We start from the raw sequence: 22185 nt of genomic DNA, 5'->3' as shown, positions 1-22185 counted from the left end.
TCGGCGATTTTACTTTAATCAAAGGAAATGTAAAGTTCAAAAGGGAATGTGAGCCAGGGAGACACTTGTCGGGCCTGTCTGTGCGGATTGAAACTTCAGTCGTGCCGACTTCAGTCGGGGCCAAGACTTGTACGGGCCTCTCTCTGCAGGTCAACCACCGCCCTGGCTCCGGGACGCGGGCTGTGCTCTCCGGACACCGTGGCTCTCTCCTGGGATTGCGCTCGCTGGTGCCAGAGTGCTTGTAGCCTGCATGGAAATCTGGAGATTTCACGGCAGGCCGGTGGCTCCCAGAAGCAAGTAGGGCTGGGGCAGGGACAGTTGCGTGACAGGTGGAGTCCAACGTGTGACTGACTCTGTCTCATCTCTCCTTGCCTGACAGAGGTATTGAAAGCTTGCTAAACCGCCAGAGTTTTTCCATAGCTCGCGTCTGTCGTCTCCCAGCACTGCTGTGCCCCCCGCCCACCTCTAACAAGCAGGATGTGCCCCTATCCAAAAGAATAATTTCCTCAAATTACACTATGTTGCAGGGCACTTGTTTTACTTACTGCAAAACAAAGTATTTCAGCTTGAAACATGCCTTTATAAAGTAATGTGTCCATTACTTTTGAGAGGATGTAGTGAAGCAGCACACAGGTTCCGACATTGGAACTGGGGAACCTGGTTGGAGTCTGAGCGTCTGCTCAACTGTGATTCTGGGCAAATCACTTAATCTCCCTATGCTTACGAACAATGAACATGTCATTATATAATGTAACTGGTGCTCATGTAAAACATGCCAATACCTATGGGTCGATTTCACACTATATAAGAACCGCAAAAAAAACTACCATGGTAACCAATATAAGGATAATTTCATAGGCATAGAAAACGATGTACGATTGTAACTTAAGAAGTTAAAAAACATTTAATCAATGCACCGTTATGATTTTACATCCTTTAGGTACGGTTAGTTTGCCATAATTGAATTCAATATCCCATGGCGCTATAGAATTCTCACACGGCCAGTGTCTGCCAGAACAACCAACCAACACATGACATTCCACAAATAAACTTCATTACTGAGAGAGCTGGGGTGGTATACTTGCCAGAGCTTCGTAAAAATGTATAAACAAAGTCTGTTACACACCTAGTACTGTGCTCGCCCCCTTTCCTTTCGAAGTGCATGAACTCTTTCTTCGGGTTGACCCATGAAATAAAAAACAAAGGACGTCCTCCTTTAAGTTCTGCACGTGCATTGTTGTTAATACGACCAGCTGGACTTATTCAGAGGAAGCCAGAACAGAAACAGTAATGAAATGTGACCAGTACTATCATTGAACGGAACGTTTAAGGACAAATTAATGGCATTGTTATCATGCTCAGGGCCCACAGGCTGCACTGCTAGCTACAGCATAGCCATTCACCAGTGGCATATCAAGTAACTGTAGATGTTATAGCACCCAGAATAATGTGCTGCATGGCTAAATACTTATAACATCCCAAAGGCGAGACCTATTGGCTATGCCAATGCTTGTTGGAAATAGCAGCCTTGATGACTCCTAACAACTGAAATATTTCCGACAGGTCTTTCAAGACCTCCTTCAAGAGATTGTGAGGCTCCTTAACAAAGAGTTTAACGTAGGGGGAGGCACTAATTAATTTAAATAATTAGCCGAAATTCCTAAGAAGACTATTTATAAAAGAAATGTCCACTTGAATAAATTGCATTGGACAAGAAAAGTGCAATTTGGTTTTTAATTTAGTGTTTTAAAAATTAAATTCATAGTCTTCTTGTGCTTCTTTCTTAAGACTGAAAAACAGAAGAAAAGAAAATTAATGCTTCAGGTAATTATAAAACCCCACATTCAAATACTCCATGATCCTTTAAACATAAATAAATACGAAACACATGGAATGACATGAATTAAGCTATTATGTATTGCGAATCTTGAAACTTCTTCTGCACATCATTATATGACAAACATTGTGGGCTGTACAGCATAGCTCCCTAACGGCCATACTTCTATAAATAAATATTATCTAGGTAGTGGGTTGTCCATGGTCTCGCCAAAACCTAAGTTCATATAAATTAAACGAAATATTTCCCTAACAGCATACAGTTCATCCTACCATGTAACAATGTAAAAAGTCTCAACGCTCCTGTAAAAGAAAGATTAGGGTGACACTCACTGTGTCACATTACTCTCTCCCACCCTACACTTTTTCTTAATGTTCATCCTCCATCTTTGGGGGTTGGGTGCGAGGGGGGCTGGGGTGGTAGGAGGCAGGTAATCCTGACTGAGGAGTCCAGGGAGAGGGCCCAGCCCCTTGGCGAGTGAGGTGTGGGGTGGCACAGGCCTGAAGGGAGGGAGTCGTCCAGAGCGACCCTTTTAACGGCACACGAGAAAACAAACTCCACGTTTGCCTGGCTGCAAATATCGAAATGGGAGGTGTATGGTGTAGGAGTGAGTGAATGGCCAGGGTACCAGTGGGAAGCATGTGTGGTAGAGCACTGATGAATGCAAGATGGTGGAGAGAAGCAGCCATTACAACAAAACCTTTTTAACGCATGCTATTACAATGCATGCCATCGCAATGCAAGTGCCATCACAATGCAATGCCATTACAACGCATGTCATTACAGCACATATGCCTTTACCACGCATGCCTTTACAACAAATTTTGTTGTAAAGGCATGAATGATAAAGGCATATGTGTTTTACATGTAAGTATAAAGTAAGTATATATGGATTTGGGTGGGTTTGGGTTTTTGGGTGAGAAGGGTCATTTTAGGGTTTAGGGTGGGTTTTGGATTTTGGGTGGGAAGGGCAATTTTAGGATTTAGAGTGGGCTTGGGTTTTGGGTGGGAAGGGTAATTTTAGGGTTTAGGGTGGGTTTAGGTTTTTGGGTGGAAAGGGTAATTTTAGGGTTTAGGGTCAGCACTGAGACTGCCCTGTGAGGTCATGGCTGCCTAGCGGAGACAGCGAGGTGGAGACATTGAAAGAGGGAGCCCTACCCGCCCGCAATCTGCCAATTGAAAAGAAGGTATGAGGAATAATTTGACCCTATTAAGGAGGCAAAAGCGTGGCAAGGGAGTGAAAGGGAAAAACCTCTTCACCAGGGACTTTTGAGGCAAATGGATGTTCCCAAGAAGTTATTTATTGGTGGCACTCAGGCAATGTAATATACTAAAATAACATGCATGTAGAACACTATTGGATTGTTTAATAATGACTGCAATGTCCTTGAAGACACAAAATATTGAGAAAACAAATTGCACTATATAATTCATTTTGGCAAAGTGTTACAATGCATTCTGGGGGTTGTAGTATGATGAGACTACCATAGAATCGCATAGTCTTTAAAAGGTGAGCGTAACAACGCAGTGAACGCCGCATCCCAGAGTTTACCTGTGAACAAGGCTGTTATATCAGCCAAAACACGTTTATGGATTAAAAAACAACTGCTTGGAGCAAGGTCCAGTGTCTGGCGCACTTCTTTGAATAACAAGGGGGTATATATATATATGTATATATATATATATATATATATATATATATATATATATATATATATACTTGAACATCGGTGCTGAAAACACCGAAAGCTGCCTTTTCCCCGCCTCTCTCGATGGCGGTCCGTGGCGAGGAAGCAAACCTCAACAAATGCACCACAGCTGAATTCTTCGAGATACGAAAGTAACAGCAACCACGGACTCTTCAGGCTTTTTAAATGCACAGATTTATTTTGCAAAAACGGCCCACTCTACGCGTTTCGGGACTTGCTCCCTTGTTCACGAGTGCAGTGGTTTCAATAAAGTGTTGTTTAAATAAGCAAACATGTGATTGTGTAAAGAATACAACGACATAGACAACAGACTTCATATTCATGAGTTACTTCACTCCAATTGCAATGCAAGTCGGCGAATCCCGCCATCTTTAAATAATGTTAATCTTCTCGGTCGGAAAGCTTTTATAACAGTGTGTATTGGACCGTCATTCAATGCATAATGGGGAGCAAAGAGTCCACACATTTAGCTTCTGCTAATGTTTTTAGCCATATCAAGAGACTCAGTGTAAACTGTGTGATATGCATATATATATTGGTTTTGTTTTTGTTGTCTATGTATGTCTAGGAACTAAAGTGGCATTCCTGAAGAAGGCATCTTGCATGCCGAAACGCGTGTAGAGAAAATCAAGATCTTTTCATTACTACAGCCACTCTTTTACATTCAAAAAATTAATTTTGATCTATATTTGTTGTGTCATATAAAAATATTGATATTTGTTGTTTGTGAAGTGTTAATATTAGGTATGTGTTAAAAGGTAGGGGCAGTCGCAGTCGATAACCTTCTAAGTATTGCCCGGCGATAATCGCCTCTTATACCATCCGATAATTAACCAACAAAGAGACAGGCGCCGGAGACTGGAAGGCAGGAAACAAAGTTTTATTCCGTCGGAGAAGAACACATCAGATCAGACAGCAAGGTATCGTCACGAGTTGCTCTAACTGCATCTCTGAGGCCTGGCCTCTTATACACAAGTTTATGACTTTATTGCAGGTTTATCATACATGGCACATTCTTGAGATCGCTTTGATACATGAAAGAACATCCTCAGAATCCCCACTTCAAGCTCGTTCCCACACATATCTATAGTGGAAGTCCCCATCCCACCCACAGTAGGAGATGGCTATCACACAGCTGGACATTCTGCCAATTCCCGGGGGTGTGTGCGACTGGACGGGTCTCAGGGGGTGGGGGGCCTTGATCTACTGTAATCCCTTTGATGTGGGGTGTTTCCCTTACAGTAGGGGCAATAAACTACATCCGCAGGGCTAGGTGATGGCCTGGGATCGGCCCGGACAATTGGGCGATGAGGAAGGGGTTTATCAAAGAGATGTATGACCATATATGGGATGTCGGTCAGGCGTGGGATGTGGTTCCATGGCAGGGTCGCGCAGAAGGAGAGGGTTTATGGCCCGTGTATGAGAGAGCGGGGGTGGTCAGCATGTTGGGGGATGTTCGCGGCGTTAGGGGGACGCGTCGGCGATCGACAATGAGCAGGGAGAGAGACCATGGTGCCTAAAATGGCTGCCGTGTGTTTTTGCGTGTGGTGCTGGGGAAAGACAAGATGGCGCAGATAATGTTCAGATACGAACTAAATTTCCACAGTCCTCCCTTTTAACATATCTCGCCAGCTTGCTTAGTTCGGATCTATCCCCATAATATTACGCATTTCTACTTCATACAAAGCTTTCATACGCTCGGCTTCAAAGTCCAGAGTCTTAGGACAGATACAGTTTGTAAAAAGTGAACACAGAGGTGGCAAGCATTGAATACCCAGGCAGCAACCACATAGTATCACGATTGGTATCAGGATAAACGTAAACAACCTCCACCCCCAACTTTTAATAGCGTCCCAAAACCAACTCCCAAGCGACCATCCTTCTTGCTCCTGATGAACCTCTGCGGAAAGTCTGTGGAGGTGTTCAATCGCCTTGTAGACTGAGGGCGAGTTATCCGGCACGTAGGTACAACAGCTGGACCCAATGATGCGGCATGCTCCTCCACGATCGGCCAGAACTACGTCTAGATCGAGGCGGTTCTGAAGAGCTACCAGGCGGACGGCCTGAAGCTCAGCGGTGTTGTTGGTGAGGATGCCGGCTGTAATGTTCATTGTTGTTTCGACTGCCTGGGTTAAGTGGCGGATGGCACGGCTGTTTGCCATTGGGCCCCAAAGTGGAACAAGTCCTTTTACTGCGTCTATGAACTGTGCTCCGGTGGAGTCAGCTTGCACAATGTCTTTGGCGCGTTTCTGTCGTTGATGGTTTGCTGGAGCCACATATGTCGGAGGAAGGACAAAAGCGATGTAGCAGGTGCCTCCCCAACCTTTCGGAAGCCAGGTGTAGGCCTTAGTACCACAGACGAAGTACATATTTGGGGAGGTAACAAAGGAGGGTGGATCAACTGAGTCCAATGTTCGAGTGATGAGGCAGGAGCTGTGGCCCACCAGCTGCGCCCCCAGGCCTTCGAGGCACACAAGTCCAGTGATGTTGATGACGGATAGGGCCACTGTTAGGGTGGCGGCCGTTCGTTTCCGGAGGTAAGAGAAGGTGGGTCTGGCTGGGTTGTTGAACACCTGCATTTCAACTCGTTCTTTGGCAGGGATGTCCATGTGAAAGGAAGTGTTTGATCTCAGAGGACAGAAGGGGGCAGAAGTTTTTCCAGTTTTGTTCAGCCAGAACCCATGGTAGAAGTGTGACACAGTTTTGCCGGAAGTGGCATTGTCCTTGTAGCTTTCTTGCAGGAGGATTAGCCAGGCGAGGCAGGAACCATGGACAGAAAAAGGTGAAGGGATGAAAGGGATAGAGTGTCCAGTGGCATGTGGTAGCAATCCACAGATCCAGCAATTAGTGGCATTGGCGGCAAGATTGTGTTGGTGGAGCAACTGCACAAAAGAGTTATTCCAGAACTCCTTACGCCTTTCTCGGAGTTGGGGTGAAAGTGAGATCAGATGGTGTTCTTTCATGGTGGTAGGTTGAACGGTGGTCAGCAATGTCTTATGAGCCGGTGCGCTCTCCTCCATGATCCAGAAGGTGACCATGAGGAGAAGGCAAAAGAGAAGGGTAATAAAAAGTGCAATAGTCTTTGAGCTGTGCATTTTGTCAGTCTTTGGGTTTTTGTAGTGGATCTTCGGACGTCCGGTTGCTTCCATCATCTTCATGTCGGGTGCTTCCATCATCTTCAAGGGACTCGGTAGCGGGCAGAACCACAGACTTTGTTTAATTTCTCTTCTGGAGGCCTTTGGGGTGATTAGGCTACCGTTTTGAGATTTCGACTTAGTTCGTGGTCTGCTTAGCCGAGGTTTCCTCCTTTAGTCGCAGGTTATACCCTTCCTTGGATGGCACAGTGGGATCGGGATATTTCATTAATTCAAGTGTCTCTGTATCCGGGTAGCAGCTCAGGGATGGTCGGTCTTTGTCCAGGGGTTCCTCTTGGGCGGTGATGTTGTCGGTTGTCGTCAGGGTCGGTGATATCTTCTTACAATGGTGTGCGTGCAGCCAATTACGCTTCCCCTCCACTCGAAGAGCTGTTCGGGTGGTGATTAGGACTTGCAGGGGGCCCGTCCAGCGGGGCTCCAGACTCTTGGTGCGCTGGAAGTTACGCACTAAGACAAAGTCACCGGGTTGGATGTCGTGCCCGGGGCCCCTGGAAGCATCGGGAATGGCTTGCAGCACCTGCTGATGGATAACAGACAACGTTTTAGTTAGGTTGTACAAATAGTCAGACATGAGGACGTCCGGGACGTCGTGGATGGATGTCGGTTTCGGTGCGGTCCAAAGGTTCATGGGCCGCCCGAAGACGACCTCGTAGGGGGTTAAATGGTGTTTGGTAGGAGTGGAACACATCGATAGCAATGCTAGCGGGAGGGCGTCTGGCCATTTCAGTCCTGTGGTGGCAACTATTTTGGCTATTTTGAGCTTCAATATGGCATTATGTCGCTCAACCAAGCCTGCAGATTGGGGGTGGAAGACCGCATGGAACTTTTGTTTTACACCCAACCCCTTTAGGATGAGTTGGATAACTTCGGCTACGAAGTGGGGGCCGTTGTCGCTCCACAGAATTCGACAAAGGCCGTAGCGGGGGAAGAATTCTTTCAGCAATACTTTTGCGGTAGTCATAGCAGTGTTGTCACGGGTTGGGTAGGCTTCCACCCACTTGCTGAAGGCACACACAACGACAAGTACGTACTTCAAACCTTGGCACCTTTCTAATTGGATGTAGTCCATTTGTAGGACTTCAAAGGGGTGATTAGGAACCCCAAACCCTCCCCGGGGTACAGCAGTTCCTTTCCCAGGGTTGTGTTGGAGGCATACCAGGCATTGTTGGACCAGACGTTTGGCTGAGTCTGGGATCTTGTCATTGTGCCAAACTTTGGAGATGAGTTCGATCATGGGGGCAGACCCTATGTGAGCGGGGGAGTGTGCCATGGTCAGCATGGGGATCAAGTATGAGTCAGGTAGCAACCATTTGTTCGAGTCTTAAGTTCGCCAGCAACCGTCATCATCCTTCAATCCCACCCGTGCCCATTCAGTCAATTCGTGTGGTGAGCTGGCTAATTGGATGTCCCTAATCGTTTCTCTAGCATCCTTCCACTTCTCAGTTTGTGACCTGGTCACATACATGCGGGTCGTGGACCTATTTTCGGCTGTGGTTCGGGCAGTAGTGTCAGCCAGAGCATTTCCCTGTCCTATAATGTCTGTCACCTTCTTGTGTGCCTGGCATTTGATCACAGCTAGCCGTGTGGGGAGGAGGACTGCCTCGGTCAAAGCGGAGACTAGATCTCCATGTAAGACGGGTGTGCCATGTGAAGTCAGGAATCCCCTCTCTTTCCACAGGAGCCCAAAGTGGTGAACTACCCCGAAGGCATACTGGCTGTCAGTGTAAATGTTTGCGGTTGTCCCCGCTGCTAGGATGCATGCTCGGGTGAGAGCAATCAGTTCAGCCGCCTGTGCGGATCGCTGTGTGATGTGGGCTGTCTCAACAACTGTTCGGGCCGTGGTGACTGCATAGGCGGCTGAGGTGGTGCCATCGGGGAGCTTGATGCATGAGCCATCTACCCACAGTTCTCCATCAGGGTCCGGGAAGGCAGTATCTCGGAGGTCAACCCTACTCTTGGTCTGTTCGTCAGTGAGGGTCACGCAGTCATGTATAGGGGACGCATTGGGGTCAGTGTCAGGGAGAGGTAGCAGAGTAGCTGGATTCAGAGTGGTGCATCGTTTCAATGTGATGTGGGGTGCAAGCAGAGTCAGTTCATAACCAGTCAGTCGTGCGCTAGTCAGGTGCTGAGTCTTGTTCTGGTTCAGGAGGGTGTCAACCGCATGGGGTACTAACACAGTGAGGGGGTTCGAGAGCACGATCCCCTCACTTTGTCGGATAGAGACAGCAGCGGCGGCTACTGCTCGAAGGCAGGCGGGCAAAGCTCTGGCTACAGGGTCAAGAGTGGCAGAGAAGTAGGCACAAGGGCGTTGTTTAGGACTTATGGACTGGGTTAGAACAGACAACGCGCATCCCTCCCTTTCGTGGGTGAAGAGGAAGAAAGGTTTAGTGTAGTCTGGGGTTCCTAGGACTGGTGCTGAACAAAGGGCATCTCGCAATTCTTTGAAGGAGGACTGGCATTCGGGTGTCCAGGGGAGGGGGAAGGGGACGTCTTTAGCCAGCAGGGAAAGCAGAGGTTTTACAATGAGGCTAACATTTGGCAACCACTGTCGACAGAAGGAGGTGAGACCAACCAGGGACCGCACTTGCTTCTGAGTTTTGGGGACAGGGGTTTCTAAGATGGTCTGAATTCGGTCAGGTGTAAGTTTCCTCCCGTCTTTGGATAGGAGGTGGCCTAGGTATGTCACTTGAGGTTGGCCGAATTGTAACTTCTTCCTGGAGACCTTGTGACCGTTCTCCGCAAGGAAGTGGAGGAGGTGAATGGTGGCTGTAATTGCAAGTGGAGTGGTGTCGGCCGCCAGAAGAATGTCATCGACGTACTGTATTAACACCACTCCATCTGGTAGTTGGACTGCATCTAGTTGTCTCTTGAGGGCTTGGCTATAGATGCTGGGGCTCTCAGTGTAGCCTTGGGGTGCCCTACAGAATCTGTATGAACGGGCTTTTAGGGTGAAGCCGAACAGGTAGCGGCTGTCTGGGTGGATGGGGATGGAAAAGAATGCGTTCTTGAGATCAATAACGGTAAAGGTGGTGGCAGTGGACGGAATCAGGGTGAGGATGGTGGTGATGTCCGAGACCACGGGGTACTGGGGTATGACTACTTTGTTAACCTCTCGCAAGTCAACAATGAAGCGGTATGCTTTCTCGTCTCCCTCGCCTTGCTTCTTTACAATAGGTAGGATAGGGCTGTTGCAAACATTACTGACTACTTCTTCTACCACTCCTGCATCGACTAGGGACTGGATGATTTCCACCAATGCCTTCTCGCCTTCGGGCGATATCCGATACTGTGGAAGCTTTGGGAGCACTGCGTCCGGTCGGACGGTTATGTGTACAGGGTCGATCACCATGCGCCCTACATCTGAGTCGGTTTTAGCCCATAGATGTGAGGGTAACGTGTCAAGTAGGGACAGGTCAGCATCGGTTATAGAGCACATACGTCGTGTGAGACAAGGCCTGAACAGATCTGGGTTATCGTGCAGGATGACTCGAACTCCGTCTGGGGAACATCTGATGGTAGCTCGGAAATGTTTTAGCAAATCAAGTCACATGATAGCATCGGGGGTGTTGGAGGAGAGCAGGAATGTCGTATCAGTGGTGTTACCTTCTAAGTCAAAGGAGATTGGTGCTGACAAGGGGTTAGTGGAGGGCGTTCCATCAAAGCCTATTGAGGTTACGTGTGAGCCAGACAAGGGTGCCCTAGGAATCAGTCGTTTAGATAACGCACTACGTGTCGCCCCAGTATCTACCAAAAATGGAGACTTTGTGCCCAAGACCTTAGCAGTGACGTAAGGACCTTGCTGGTCAACAAGGAGTTCGACTGGATCCCTCCCTTGCCCCTGGCGGTCCTATGCAAAGTCATGGGCGTTCTCGTAGTCGGACTGCTGGCACTGGTTCTGTCGGGGGCGGTCAAAGGTGTTTGGTCTGCCTGGCCTGTCGTTTGTGGCGTCGTTCGTGTACCCTCGTCCCTGTCCTCTACTTCTGGGGTCATGTGCTATGTCTCTGGTGTCTCTATTTCTGTTCATTTCCAGAAGGACCGGGCACTGAGATTTCCAGTGTCCGAACACTCTACAGAACGCACATTGGTTCCCGTCTAAGTCTCTTCGTCCAGCGTAGGATGCAGGTGTATGGTCTCTAGGGGGTAGCTTTCTAGGAGCGGTCTGTTGGTAATTTCCTTTGGGAGGCTCCCTTCCTATGGTCACCCCTTGTAACTGAGCTATCATTACTCTTTCCTTCAGTTCCTTTTTCTTTCTTTCGGACGCCCTATCGCTCTCATTCTTTTGGTGTTCGTAGTATTGGGTCATCTGAAGGATAGCTGCGGGTTTGGAGGCTGCCCAACTACTTTCGCTGGTCTGTAGCTTCTGGGAGACTTCTTGTGACAGACCCTTCACGTAATTCTGGACAAAGAGGTGGTGTCCGGTTGCAGTGGTCATGTCCTGGCCACTATAATCGGAAAACACTGTCTCGAATCGAGAGAAGTATTCAGACACATCCTCCTGGGGTTTCTGGTGACAAGCCGTCACTATCGACCAGTCTACCTTTCTTTCTGGGATTAGAGTCTTCAATTTCTGTACAATCTTGTCTGGGAGCTCCAATATGGCTTTTGGGGGTTTTTGTCCCGGTTCTCGCTGTTTATCTATGGTATCGAGTTGTACCCAGGTATATCCGAACGGCTCAGCATGGTCGACTTTCCGGATTTGCTTCCACACATCAGCCGGCAGACATAACCCAAAGAACAAGTCGATATCTGCTAAGGTCATTATTGTTGAACCTAAGGCTGTACCTAGTTCGGTGTAGAAGGCAGTTGGGTTCTTTCTTAAGTCGGGTAGGGTTTTTCTAAAGGTCAAAATGTCTTGTCGGTCCCATGGCTGGTAGACCCAGTTATATACAACCCTTCCTTTCGCATCTTGGTGGTTGATGTCGTCGTGTGTTCCCTGACCTCGTGGGGGGACCCAGTAGGGGGCGGCTTCTTTGATGGGCATCATGGTATCAGCCGTTCCTGCCTGGGGTTCAATCGCTATGGGGGTCTCTGCTTTGGTTGTCTGTCTGTGTTCGTTAAGATGCCGGGAGACCTCGAGTGTACGAGTGAAGAGGTCCGTCACATCGCCCTCTCCTCCTTCCCCAATGTCTACCTTCCTATATAGGGTCGCTAAGCCTTCTGGACCCTTATCGTGGTACCTATCCTCATATGTATTCAGGGCGTGATAACAAAGTCGTACGACGAAGTGTCGTCTGTGGTTGTCGGCATACGAGTTATACATGTCTGTTATATACTCCTCACTTTCCTTTCGCTCTACTAGTGTCCTTACTATCTTATCGAGTCCGGCTCGTTCATCCTTTGTTAGTCGATTCACTCTGGCGGAATCTTTCTTTCTCATTTCAGGGTCATCTAGCGTTATTGCTAACGTTGTGTTCAGCACAAGAGGCTCGGCTGGCGCGGAGGCCGTGAGGACCGAGGCCGTGGTACTGCTTTCACTTGCGTTTGGGGGTTGTGGGTGCTGTACTACAGGTTGGAAGGGGGCGTATGGAGGGGGCATGTAGATGATCGGGGGACCTAATAGTAATTCGTCATTTGTTTGTTGCCTGGAACGTAACTCAGGGTAGAGCGCAGAGGAGGTCCTAACAGGGCACTGGCCTGATGTTTCAGACTCTTGTTTTAGTTTAGCTTCCTTTCTCTCCTTTATCTCTTCCTCTAACTTTCTAGCGGCAAGGTGAGCTGCCTTTCGTAATTCCCTTTCTGCTTTTACTTCTTCCCTCTTTTTCCGTTGCGTTGCTTCTTTGCGCCACATGCCGATACTGTCAAGCATAGTAGGCGTCGTTTTATTACTACGTAGAGCTATTTCTAGTGTTTCTAGTTTGTGATCATCGAAGGATCCCATCAGTGGCCACTGACTCTCGGGGTCCCCCTTTGTATATTTATGCTATAGCTTGCTATAAGCTACGGCGACTAGTCCATATTTAGTGAACATGTCCTTATTAGGGGTGCCTTCCAGTGGAGCCGGATGGTTCGCCTCTAATAAGCGGTCCGGGCAGAACCAACTACCAATCAGTGGGGAGAAGACAGGCATGACGGGTTACAACGGGGACAAAAGTCTGCACTACCTATCTTTTCACTGCTTGCAAAGACTAGACAGAATATCTCTGTTCCTTGTTATTTGCAAGCAGAGAATATCTCCAAAGAACCAATATCGAACAACTGGTGTTCGGACAATCAATCAATCAATGGGGAGATAAAAATAGGCACGACGGGTTACAATGGGGACAAAAGTCTGCATTACCTACCCTTCACTATTTGCAAAGACTAGACAGAATATTTCTATTCTACGTTATTTGCAAACAGAGAATATCTCAAAGAGCACTATTCTTCAAAACAATCGATGTTCGGACAATCAATCAGTGGGGAGATAAAAATAGGCACGACGGGTTACAATGGGGACAAAAGTCTGCGTTACCTACCCTTCACTATCTGCAAAGGAAGAGAGAGTATTTCTACTTTTCTCCGTTTGTAGACAGTGAATATCTCAAAGAGAACAATCAATAAGCAATACTAGTATATTCAATCAATCAATCAATCGTTTCGCAATTTGTCGTGTTTCACGACCTTACCCGGACCGCATGGACAGTTTCTCGTCTTCCGCCTCCAGCGCCCGATCGTCCTCTACTCTCCGTATTTGCCGCGGCACTCCTGATGGTTCCCAGTCAGGACCGTAGATCACTCGAGAGAGGTCTGTTCGGAACCAGTGAAGTTCGGATGATCGGCTGCCAGACGAGGGTCTATCAGGCAGGAGCTCTCCCGATCGCTGCAGTCGTTCACTCTGTCGTTGGGACCTCTCTCACTGGATCCACGTGTCGCTGATGGGCCCCACGCTTGGGACGCCAATTGTTAAAAGGTAGGGGCAGTCGCAGTCGATAACCTTCTAAGTATTGCCCGGCGATAATCGCCTCTTATACCATCCGATAATTAACCAACAAAGAGACAGGCGCCGGAGACTGGAAGGTAGGAAACAAAGTTTTATTCCGTCGGAGAAGAACACATCAGATCAGACAGCAAGGTATCGTCACGAGGTGCTCTAACTGCATCTCTGAGGCCTGGCCTCTTATACACAAGTTTATGACTTTATTGCAGGTTTATCATACATGGCACATTCTTGAGATCGCTTTGATACATGAAAGAACATCCTCAGAATCCCCACTTCAAGCTCGTTCCCACACATATCTACAGTGGAAGTCCCCACCCCACCCACAGTAGGAGATGGCTATCACACAGCTGGCCATTCCGCCAATTCCCGGGGGTGTGTGCGACTGGACGGGTCTCAGGGGGTGGGGGGGCCTTGATCTACTGTAATCCCTTTGATGTGGGGTGTTTCCCTTACAGTAGGGGCAATAAACTACATCCGCAGGGCTAGGTGATGGCCTGGGATCGGCCCGGACAATCGGGCGAAGAGGAAGGGGGTTATCAAAGAGATGTATGACCATATATAGGATGTCGGTCAGGCGTGGGATGTGGTTCCATGGCAGGGTCGCGCAGAAGGAGAGGGTTTATGGCCCGTGTATGAGAGAGCGGGGGTGGTCAGCATGTTGGGGGATGTTCGCGGCGTTAGGGGGACGCGTCGGCGATCGACAATGAGCAGGGAGAGAGACCATGGTGCCTAAAATGGCTGCCGTGTGTTTTTGCGTGTGGTGCTGGGGAAAGACAAGATGGCGCAGATAATGTTCAGATACAAACTAAATTTCCACATATGTATAACTGTTTGTATTTACCAAGTGTCTATCATGATGCACCATGGTTGGTTTAATTGTTTGTGTTTATGTCAGAATTGTTTTTTTCTTAACCGCTTTATGAAAATATATTAATAAAATGAAAGTTTTAATCTAAATGTGTTGTACACTGGTTCTCAATATATATCAAATGTTCTTACACATATAGGGCTTAAGATGGTAATATAGCCCTTTAGTGGCCTAGGACTGTTATTGTTCACATTTGTTTCTCCATATAAATGCTTTGACCAATTTTTCCAGCGGGTGGAAGAAAGAAGGGCGAACATAGAGCAGGAGATTTATAAAGTAATATAGGAATTGGGGCAGAATCACCATTTTTGTGAGGGCTACCCTTCCCATCACTGACAACGGGAGCATGCTCCAGAATGTCATCTGGGATCAGACTGTTATCAGGGCTCTTTCTAGGGTGCCATCCAACAAAACCGCTGGGTTCCTGTATATGCGAATTCTGAGATAGCGGAACGTGTCTGCGCACCATTGGACCTGTACCCCGTTGAACGTGTAGCCCGGGTCCCCCCATTGTTCACTGAAGGAGTATAGGCAGGATTTGGAAATGTTCACCCTCAGCCCTGATGTGGAGGCGACGCTTTCCATTGTCAGTGCCAGTTGTTGTGGAATTTGATGGATGTCTTTTATAAACAGCAGGAGATCTTCTGCATAAAAAGATATTATGTGTGTGCCATCCCCTAGTGCGACACGTCACTCATCTCAGATCGGAGTGCCTCCGCCAGTGGCTCGATAGCTAGTGAGAATAGCAGGGGGGAGAGGGGGCATCCCTGTCTAGTCCTTCTTCGCACACTCACCAGGCCCGATATGTAGGGGGCTGTTTTGACTCGCACCGTTTGAGCGTTATATACTAATCTACCATGCTTAGGAAGGTCTCCACTAGTTTGTATCTCTCCAACACAGCGAATAGGAACCCCCACTCCAAGGACTCAAAACCTTTCTCGAGATCTAGTATCAGGCAACCTGAGCGCGGCCAGTGAGTTTTTGAGTAAGTTGCAATTCTGAAGAATCACATTATACATAATGAGGTGCTCCTGGAGGGTACAAACCCGTTCCAGTCTGTGTGTACCGGAGTGGGGACCACTTGCGTGAGCCTATCAGCCAATAGCTTCGCTAATATCTTATAATCGACATTGAGAAGAGCTAGTGGCCAGTATGATCCCAGCACTGTGGGAATCTTGTCGGGTTTGGGCAGGGATACCAGATTCACTTCCCTCATGGAAGGGGGTGACGCTGCTCGCTCAGGGCCATTGTGTACAGCACATGTAAGTGGGGAGTGAGCGTTGTAGCATAGGCCTTATAAAATTCTGCTGGGAATCTGTCTGGGCCGGGGATGTTCCCGTCCGTTAACGCCATTATCACACTTCGAATTTCCTCGGGTGTTATATGCTCGTTTAGTAGCTCCCTTAGCTCCAACGTAGTTTCTAGTAAGTGCACCGAGTCTAAGAATGTAGTTAGTTGCCTCTCTTCTTGAGACCCTGTGGACTAGTACAATGTGGTGTAGTGGCGTGTCATTGTTGCGTGTATTTACTGTTGTGTATACACAACTGGTCCTGCTTCAGTTCTTAAGTCACCTACGGGATGGTGTGCTTACTCTTGGCGTACTTGCTATGCTCGTGTTTTGCCTGAATGGTCTGCAGTGGCGTGTGTGTGTGTGCCGAGTGTGCTGTACAGTTGTTGCATCGGAGACGCTCTAGCAGGTCTGCGTGCTTGGCCCGTAGTGTGTCCAGTCGTCTCGTGTCCCTGCTGTCCTCTATCTGTTTTAACTACTAGCGCAATAGCTGCCGTTCTACTTTGCTGAGCAAATCATTCAGCTGTTTGCATATATTCCAGGTGGCCCCCATGCAGTGTCCTCTTAAAGTCACTTTGAAGGCATCCCATTCAATGAGGGAGTCCTCTGTGGAATATTTGTTTATCTCGAAATGTTAGAGTATTGTTGTCCCCAGGGAGGAGAGGAATGCCTAATATTCCATCGCTGCTGGTTATAGGCACCATTTGGGGATCAGGGGTGCCCTATGTCCCATGTGAGCTGCAGGAGCTGGGAGTTGTGGTCAGAATGTGTGCGCACCATGTATTCAGTGTTTGATGAGTGGGAGGAGGGCGGGCAACCCAACTATGCAATCAAATCGAATGTGAAGATCATGTATTGGGGAGTAGAACGAGTACATTTGTGTGATGTGGTTAAGGATTCGCCATATGTCTGCCCAGTTTGTTAGCCACTCCAACAGGTCCTGTGCATTGGATGTTCCTGTGATGCGTGTTAGGGGTGGGTATGACCTATCCAATTCTGCATCTAAAACTGAGTTTACGTCCTCTCCTATAAGCCAGGGGAGCCCACTCCATCTGGCCAGCACTCCTGTAGGTTTTCTAAGGAATGAGGCTTGTTCCACTTTCGGGGCGTACACGGAGTCCATAAGGAGCGTTTGCCCATTTAGTTTGCCTTTCACGAATACATATCTCCCCTCCGGGTCTGTGACCACTTCTTCTACTATGTGCAGAGCACCTGCCCTTATCCATTGCAGCGACCCCCGTGCCTGGGAAGAGTAATTTGTACTGTATACTTGTCCCCACCAGTATTTGCGGAGGCGGTCTGCTTCTATTTGGGTGAGATGTTTTTCCTGTAAAAAGACTATTTTTGTGTGCCTACGCTGGAGATATGCATACACTGAGTATCTGTGGGCAGGCACGTGCATGCCCCTCACATTCCATGTCAGGATATTAGTCTGTGCCATGAGTGTGTTTTGTAGTCTCCTTGCGTGGGGTGGTTGAAGTTTTTATTGGTGATCGGGGTGCCAGTCAGAGCTTCTAAGGGTGGGGCAAACATAACAAGGAGTGGGAATGCAACATAATGTGTGTAACATTATGAGGGCGAAGTCGTAGTCGAAGCTCGTCCAAACTGTGAGGCCAAACAGTGGCAACTGTCATGTTGGGTGTGACTAACTGCGGGAGTGCGTGTTGGATTGCACCCCGATATTTGCTATGGGTGGTTAGTGAATACCTTTGGGTTTTTTTTATACTCTGGTTTTGGCTGTGAACGTATCTTGTTTGGTGGGGAGGGCGCTCTGCTTTGGTGGTATCCTACCTAATCCATGACAAGTGTATTCACCACGCACCTCATTACAGGCACCAGGCCACGTCTTTCCTCTCTGCTCTTATGGCTCACCAACCTGCTTCTTCCTGCCTGTCAGCTGCACTTTGCTTTGCGATGTTTTCACTTGGTAGTGAGTACGTCTGCTGTGCTCCCATTCACTTGTTCATGTGTGGTGGCTGGCTTAATGTTCCACTTAGGCCTCTGCACCCAGACTCACCCGCCCTGCTGTAGAAGTGAGATTCCTATCAGTCTCACTGGTGCAGGGACACCCTTTGTCTACGGGTTCAGTAAATGTGTTTAGACACTGGAGTGGAATAAAACACAAGTTTATTATATCTTATGAGATGGCTCCATCAAACAGACACTACAAGTGCCTGAGAGGGAACAAACTAGAACAGTCTGAGACCTGCCTTTTATACATTTTGGGTACCATAGGATTTCACCAAAAACCCCTTTGTCATGGTTACATCACACTTAACATAACCCTCTCATGGCATTTTTACATAACGCTTACACAACCCTTTACACAACGCCTACATGCTGAACTGTGAAATCCTGATAAACCCCTACCCACGTCACCTTTGTAGACAGGCAAGGGAGATTACAGGCGTTGGTGGGCTAACAGATTAGACATCTGTACACGTAGGCCTTTCAGCAGGGCAGGGATGTTTACTCTGACACGCGAGCCTTATCAATACAACAAGCTTTCAGTGAACACGTAACTTCTGACTTCACCAGAGTCCCCGAATAAACACAAAATGGGGCTGATAAACAAAATGGCTGAGAGCAGAGGCTAATATAACAAAATACAATTTTTACTTTTTAACACTTCCTCCTTTTAGCCTCTGCTAAATAAATTTTGCCCAATCCAGAGTATATTTTAAACGTATAAATATAAAAACCTTTGCGAATACAGAATATATGAAGAATAAAAAAACAAATCAAAGTTATACTGCAACAGTCGAAGGTGCTCTATCTGCATCGTTCAAGCTTTCTGTATCCATTTTCATAAATTAATTTATTTGTTGCTGAAGCATAACCTGCTTATTAGCATCACGAATATCCACTTTCTTAGGAATACAGGACATGCATAAAGAAGTACAGAGGGGGCATACATTGAATACAAAGGCAACATCCTAGAATAGCGCCTATTATACAGGCTAAAATAACAAGTAATTTCCATCCCCACGACATAACAATGCTCCAGAACCAACTAGACCAGGTCCATGTTCCAGTGCCTTGGTGTATCTCAGCCGCTATCTTATGTAATTTATAAATGGCCTGATAAACAGAAGGTGCGTTGTCTGGTATATAAACACAGCAACTGGCACCGATAATTTGGCATGCACCTCCACGATCTGCAAGAATAACATCTAGAACCATACGGTTCTGCAAAACTACGAGTCTTGCCGCCTGGAGTTCCTCAGTGATGTTACCTAGAGCTGTCGTAGTCTGATTAACTACTGCCTCAACTACTCTAGTGAGTCTTCGTATGTTCCTACTATTAAGAGGTGGACCAATGGAGAAAGACATAATCTTGCAATGAGGTGTCAGTCTGATCCACTGCCTTAATATTTATCATTCTCTTGGTCTGAGCTAATAAAGGATTGAGGGGAGATAGTCCAGTCTTATGATAAGAAGCTGGAGCTAAATAAACGGAGGGGAGGAAGAAAGATACATAACATATCCCTGACCATCCTGGAGGTAGAAATAACCCTTATTCCCACAAATAAAATATGTATTATGGGATGCTAGAAAACTACTAAGAGTTGGACCTGTTATAGTCAATACAGTGTTACAATCAGTATTACCTACAAAAATGGAACCAAACTTTATACACATAGGGGAGCTTGTGTGTCTGTTACTGTTATAATAGGGAATCCTTTCTCTAGTTTGGTCCGTGTCCTTGATAAGACATATCTCGTGGCAGAGGTACCTCTAGCATATTCCTCAGTTTCCCATTCCGATCCCTTTGCTTGAGGATTACCATCATCGTCTTGATAACATACTGTATTCAATTTTTTATTAAGACCCCCTACATCAGCACTAGAAAGGCCCCTAATTTCTGCAGCCCACAAAAGTGCAAACAAAGCACAACAAGAACCATTGTGGGAGAACGGGAGCGGGATGAGAGGAGTTCCCCCTCCACCCTGGTGTGCAGGTAACAATCCGCAAACCCAACAATTAGAAATATTAGTAATGCTATGAGTGTAATGTAACATTCGAATAAATGAATTATTCTTGTAGGAGAGTCTATGCCTTTCATCTAACGGTGAAGGTGTGAAATTTTAATGTTCAGACGGTGTGGGTATTGGAGGTACAAGCATATGCACAGGAAATTTCACATGTAAAAACCAGGCTTTAGCACAAATTCCTATAACACTAATTAAACTTGCTGCTAAACAAATGGACATCTGTTTTCGTTTCTTCTCTCTTGACGTGAGGTGTTGAATATCTTGGTGTTCTTCCTCCATATTTAGCGACCAAAAGTCAACAATGTTCTTAACTGTATTGTCTCTCAAAAAACGCTACACAAAATTTTTTTTTTTTCGAAAAGGGTCTATAGTTTATGATCAATGCATGTATCAGTCAATGGGGAATTTCTGAGAATAAAGCAAATATTTGAATCAAACAACACTTGTTCACCTCAACAGAGTCCAAGCTAAAAAATAAAAATCATTGAAGGCTTGCAGTTCAATAATAGCAAAATAAAAATGAAAGTCAATATAACAAGAACTCAAGAATAATCGTCCAGAAGTTCATCCCCTACATCCTCAAGGATCGTTAGATATACTTCCTCTTTCAAAGGATGCAATTCGGGTTCCCTATAAAATTCTGTTGGGGAGAAGTCAGGGAACTGAAGCTCTGGGCCAAGACAAACCATAGCTATCTTACTTCTGACCGGATTCCTTGGCCAAGATGTGGAAAGTTCTGACTCTACTTCCAGTCCTGGTGTAGTAAATAAAATATTACGCTCTATGTATTTCAGGATATCAATAGGATCATACATAAAGCAAGAGGCTGAGTCTGTGGTATCAGGTTCAAAAAGGGCTTTATTCCAATAACTCGAGTCAAAGGGAGAATATTACCATCACCACAAGGGATCTGGAAGGGACTCAAAAGTATTCTCAAAACATTATTCACAGAGTACAGTATATATACATCGGAAATGAAAAGAGCAAAAGAGAGTGAGATAAGAGCATGTGGGCGTGTAAGTAGGTGTGAAGGTGGGCGTCCATGTGGGCGTCCACTTGATGATAATGGGTAATTTGTCATAGGTGGGTGGATACCTGGAGGGGGTTGCGTGATCTGCTGGAATTGTACTGGAACTTTGCCTTACTTGTGCTCAACTCGAGCATGACGTGTAACTGATGTGTGACTGGGGGAAGGCTGCTTGTGCAGTCGGGAAGTCTGGAAGAGAGACCTTCAGTGTCAGGGCGACCGGCACATCTTGTATTATCTGGTATCTAAAGTCTGGAGCAGGGACTGATTTGTGACATAGGTTGCTCATCACCAAGAGCCGATGTGGCATCTATTTCTTCATTTACTTCATTTACTGCAGAGGCCTTACATGAGGGCTATGGGCTTTTCACTGACGTGAGCTTTGCAATCTCACAAACAGAGACAGAAAGGCTGTGCTTTCTCCTGTGCTGATGGGCTATGTTGATCCCTCCTTCTCCAGGCAGGAATGCGGCTCTGTAGGAGTAAGCAGATAACCGTGCTCAATACTGTCTCGGCACCTTGTGACAGGGCCCCTTTTGCTGAGGCCCAAGTGTGTAAGGCCAAGGATATGCGGCTGCAGCTTTCTGAACGTCTGAGGCCTGAAACCTCTGTTCGGGTCTAGCTGAGCCACAAACACGGGTTTTTATGTGGTGCAGGAAAACATGATGCAAAACGTGTAGGCCTCAATACAGATTTGTCGTTTCTCTCATAGGGGACTGAATGATGGCAGGCCACGTTATAGCATAAGTCTCATGATAGGAAAGGCCATGGAGGGGAAATACATAGGTTACATGCATGTGCACATAAACGTTGGGGGGGGGGCACATGGGGACATATAGGCCTCATAGATTTTTATTTTCCTCACTGGGCAAAGTAGATTGATAAACACTCAAATAGTGTCAGGGGTTTTCTGCACCAAAATCCCTCGAATTCTCTCCATTCAAATACTGTGGGACGGATGATTTTACCACAAATCAATTCGTAGTTCAGAAGTTTGGGTTCTTCCACGGATTCAGGATATCCACGCCACAAACCGCACCAAACCTAGTTCAGCCGCTTCTGCAGAACAGAGTCTCCTGTCAAGTAGGCCCCCTAACTGGACCAGACTCGCCGCACCCTCTTCTCAAAGTCTTCGCTCAGTGGGTAACACGAGGTCTCAGATTGTACCTCTCTCTTCCAGCTATCGTTGGATCAGTAAAAAGCAATTCTTCAGGTGTGGTAAAGTAATATTCCGTCTTTTCTTTGTTGCTGAGAATATTGTGTGCACTTCCTGCGTTCTCAGATTCTGTAATCTGAGTCAGATCGGCTGGCACTTTCTTGCAGTGTGAGCCATGGATCCAACTCCTTCTGTTTGTAACCCGGAGTGCTGTTCGTGTTGCCAAGAGGA

At 46.9% G+C, this 22185-nt stretch overlaps 1 protein-coding gene across 1 annotated transcript; it reads right to left on the bottom strand.

Annotated features, from left to right (window-relative positions):
* Positions 1-5183: 5183 nt before the first annotated feature.
* LOC146823114 (endogenous retrovirus group PABLB member 1 Env polyprotein-like) lies at positions 5184-6722 on the bottom strand. Its single transcript, XM_085606622.1, has one exon. It carries the CDS (start codon positions 6720-6722, stop codon positions 5184-5186), a length of 1539 nt encoding a protein of 512 aa, XP_085462748.1.
* Positions 6723-22185: the final 15463 nt, after the last annotated feature.

The sequence above is a fragment of the Triturus cristatus genome, chromosome 5_2 (assembly GCF_964204655.1).
Source record: "Triturus cristatus chromosome 5_2, aTriCri1.1, whole genome shotgun sequence".
Lineage (NCBI taxonomy): Eukaryota > Metazoa > Chordata > Amphibia > Caudata > Salamandridae > Triturus > Triturus cristatus.
Note: the sequence above shows the minus strand (reverse complement) of the source record. Positions and strands in the feature narration are given on the sequence as shown.

What these genes read in the sequence shown, in the direction of transcription:
- LOC146823114 (XM_085606622.1), bottom strand. Translation starts at nt 6,722, where the DNA reads ATGATGGAAGCACCCGACATGAAGATGATGGAAGCAACCGGACGTCCG.